Source organism: Cimex lectularius, unplaced genomic scaffold, assembly GCF_000648675.2.
Source record: "Cimex lectularius strain Harlan isolate CLEC.00 unplaced genomic scaffold, Clec_2.1 scaffold94, whole genome shotgun sequence".
Taxonomy (NCBI): domain Eukaryota; kingdom Metazoa; phylum Arthropoda; class Insecta; order Hemiptera; family Cimicidae; genus Cimex; species Cimex lectularius.
Window position 1 is genome coordinate 1302166 of NW_019392668.1, and position 3234 is coordinate 1305399.

The 3234-nt window shown below is 36.6% G+C and overlaps 1 protein-coding gene across 1 annotated transcript; it reads left to right on the forward strand.

Moving 5' to 3' along the window:
• The first annotated feature begins 205 nt into the window (after nt 1–205).
• LOC106670295 (probable salivary secreted peptide) lies at nt 206–881 on the forward strand. Its single transcript, XM_014400485.2, has 2 exons — nt 206–396; nt 467–881. Exons 1-2 carry the CDS (start codon nt 248–250, stop codon nt 723–725), a joined length of 408 nt encoding a protein of 135 aa, XP_014255971.1. The 5' UTR covers nt 206–247; the 3' UTR covers nt 726–881.
• The last annotated feature ends 2353 nt before the right edge of the window (nt 882–3234 follow it).

A 3234-nucleotide genomic window follows, 5' to 3' on the forward strand; every position in this document is an offset into this window, starting at 1 on the left:
TATTTACTGTTCATTTTGGCTACGATAGCTTTCAATTGCCTGTAATTAATGTGAAAAGATAATGGATTTAATTGGAAACTAAATAAATTGAGTGGTGCGTTAAATTTATCCTTCAGTGTATTTTATAATTCATATCTCATACAAAAAAGATTTCATTAACTGTTTACCTTCCCGCATCGAGTTTACCAGAGATAAGACAATCAGTATAAAATCCGAGGTGCGAAATGTGGAGTTCGAGTTTAGCAAAATGCAGCGAGTTGCTATGAGCGTCTCTATCGGCCTCTTCTTGGCCATCCTCCTTAACGTCCTCGCCCCGCAGTCGGCGTTGGCAGCCTCCTGTGGACACAACAAGAGTCACAACGCTTTCTTCGGTACAAGACTTCCTCACCAGGACCAGTAAGTCCAGTATTATCAGCAGTACCAAACCCATTTCGTTAGTACTCACTTATGTTTGTTCGGTCAACAGGCTATTGTACATGGAACATGCTAGGGCAGGTGGGAGATGGTTGAGAGTGGTCACTTATCCCATGTCTTATCCGAATCCAGGCGACGTCCGAGGGATTATCAGTTACATAGAGGTATTAGATCAGTTCACCGACGGTACAGGCGGCTGCCCCTTTCTCAAATCCGGCGGAATTGGAAAGGATCACGTCTCCCTAGCACTCAAGTCTCAGAGAAGCTCAGGGCTCGACTTCGTCGTCAGGATTTTCGGTCATCCAATATGAAATCATCAATTTGCTTTTTTTGTTAACGTAAACCTTGAACGATTTCACGGAAGATCCTTGCTTTAAAATATCTCTAAATCTGTTTATATGAGAAAACGAATTTGATAATGTATGCTATGTACACAAGAAAAATAATAAGCTTTATTAATAATGTTATTATTTATATATTGAAAATATGGTCCATTTCAACATACTAAGTTTTTTTTTGTGTGCTTCGCTTTGTAAGTCTTTTCTGTTTCGGTTTTGGCGTTTCTACGAATGATTATAAAGGAAATTTCCTGAACTTCATTTTTTTCGCGTTTTTTATTCCTATTCGCATATCTTTATGTTTGACGAATAAATACAGATAAAATCTCCCACTTGTGTCTATAATTGGATTTTGTAAATAAATCTTTGAACAATCAATCTCTTCTCTGTTGGTTTTTCTGTAAAGTTTCTTTCTAACGTTCCTGTGGTTTTATTTCTTAAATTGTATCATTTTTAAGATTTCAACTTTGTTGTCAATTGAAGATTTAGGAGGTCAAGATAATGTGTCCAGGGTGCTTAACATTCCCAGAACGACTGTCCGGTCTTCCATCGCTGCCAAGATACTGGAAGTCATAGACATTCTACTGCTATTGACATCAAGTAGCCACTTCTTCAAGTCGGAAATGTTAACATCAGTTCACGCACTGTAACGCGAAGACTTTCAGAAGATGGATTAGGTGCGAGAAGGCCTGCCACTGGTCAAGAACTTCTGACAAGTCACAGAAAACCTCGCTGAAGTTTCGCAAGAAATCACCTCAATTGGTCTGAGTAAGATTGGACTAAAATCTTGTTTTTAGGATGAGGCAAGGTTTTGTTTGAGGTCTTCTGAAAAGCCGAGAGAGAGAGAGATAGATAGATAGATAGATAGAGAGATAAATAGAGAGAGAGAGAGAGAGACAGAGAGAGAGAGACAGAGAGAGAGAGAGAGACAGAGAGAGACAGAGAGAGAGAGAGAGAGAGAGAGAGAGAGATTGGAGAAGAACAAGAAACCGGTATATCCTCGAAAAATTTTCACTCCGGAGAAGTTATGGAATTGGTGGTGATATGGTTTGAGTAGACATTTCTAGGGAACGTCTTACAAACATGATCTTCATGTAGAGTTCTCTAACAGCTCCACGTATTGAAGATATGTATCAAAAGAAGTTGTTCCTATACACCACTAATTGGCGATGGGTTTATGTTTATGTTGTTTTGCATGACAATGCGGGACAACTTAAACCCTATCGAACACCTTTGGGACGAGTTGTCAAAACTGGTAAAAAGCCTCCCAGTGACGTCGAGAATGGCCTTGTTGGAGAAACATGAAAATATCCCACATCACAAGAGTCAAAATTTCATAAAATCGATGCCATGTCGAATCTTGTGGCGATCAACGCAAGACGGTAGAGAAATAAAAACAAGAGTAAAAGAACACTTGCCTAAATCGAGCAAATTTTCGGAATTTAAGGACCATCTAAAAAAACAACAACATAATTTCAATTCAAATTTAAATACAAGAGTGTTACATAGTTTCAACAAAGGGAAAGAACTAGATTGGTTTGAGAAATTTGAAATTAAAAAATGTAAATTTGATGGTGATAAATGCATTAATAATATAACAAATTTTGATCTACCTCCCATTTAAATATGTACATAAATAATATCAAACATCCAAATAATTAAACTAATTATTTTAATTGATATTATTTTTATAGTAATTTATAGTAATATTAAGTATTTATTGTTCTAATATTTATTTGTGTTATAATTTCCGTGTTTCGCACGTTCAAATTGAACGTCATTAAAAAAATCAGCTGATAATTGGAACATCCCGTTGGCGGAGATATCAGCGGGTTTATTTTGGCAATTTATGTTGAGAGACGTGGTTGTAGAAGTCCTTCAACCTGATGATGAGCTAAAAGGCTAAACACTTACTGTGAGTAGGAACTATCCTTTTAAAAAGTATTGAACACCACACTCACTCCGTCATTTATCATTTCTATCTTTTTATTTAATGTGTGGTGTTTAGTGACTGTTAGTTAATGATTATTTGGAGATCGTGAGATGCGGTCTGGTGTGACGTAGGTTTTAGAAAAATATTTTCTTTATCGTGCCAACGTTTCAAGCGTTATTAAGATTATCTTCAGGTCCTGGGATTTGTAAACATTGTTTGAATTATAAAAATACAAGTAGGATATGAAAAAAACGAATTTATACAATACTAAAAATTTTACATTCAATCAAAGTATTTGTACTCTCTCAAAGTGTTTGTTTTCTGTGGAGATGTGTCATTATTGTGTGTCGTGTTGAGAGTGCCAGTGAGATATAGATGTTTTATGTCTATATACGTTGGAGTTTGAAGGGTTGGAGAAGGAAGTCGGGATAGAAAGACATGATTATATGAGGAGTCGGCTTCTTGGAGGTGAAAGGAGCCGACAGTGGGAAAAAGTTGGTAATCGCTCGGCCTCATCGCATCACACAAAATATATAACATATAAAACAA

Excerpts from the sequence above, each read along its gene's own strand:
- LOC106670295 (XM_014400485.2), top strand. The coding sequence starts at position 248 with ATGCAGCGAGTTGCTATGAGCGTCTCTATCGGCCTCTTCTTGGCCATC. Across the intron at positions 397-466 it reads AGACTTCCTCACCAGGACCA|GCTATTGTACATGGAACATG; the intron begins GTAAGTCCAGTA and ends TTCGGTCAACAG.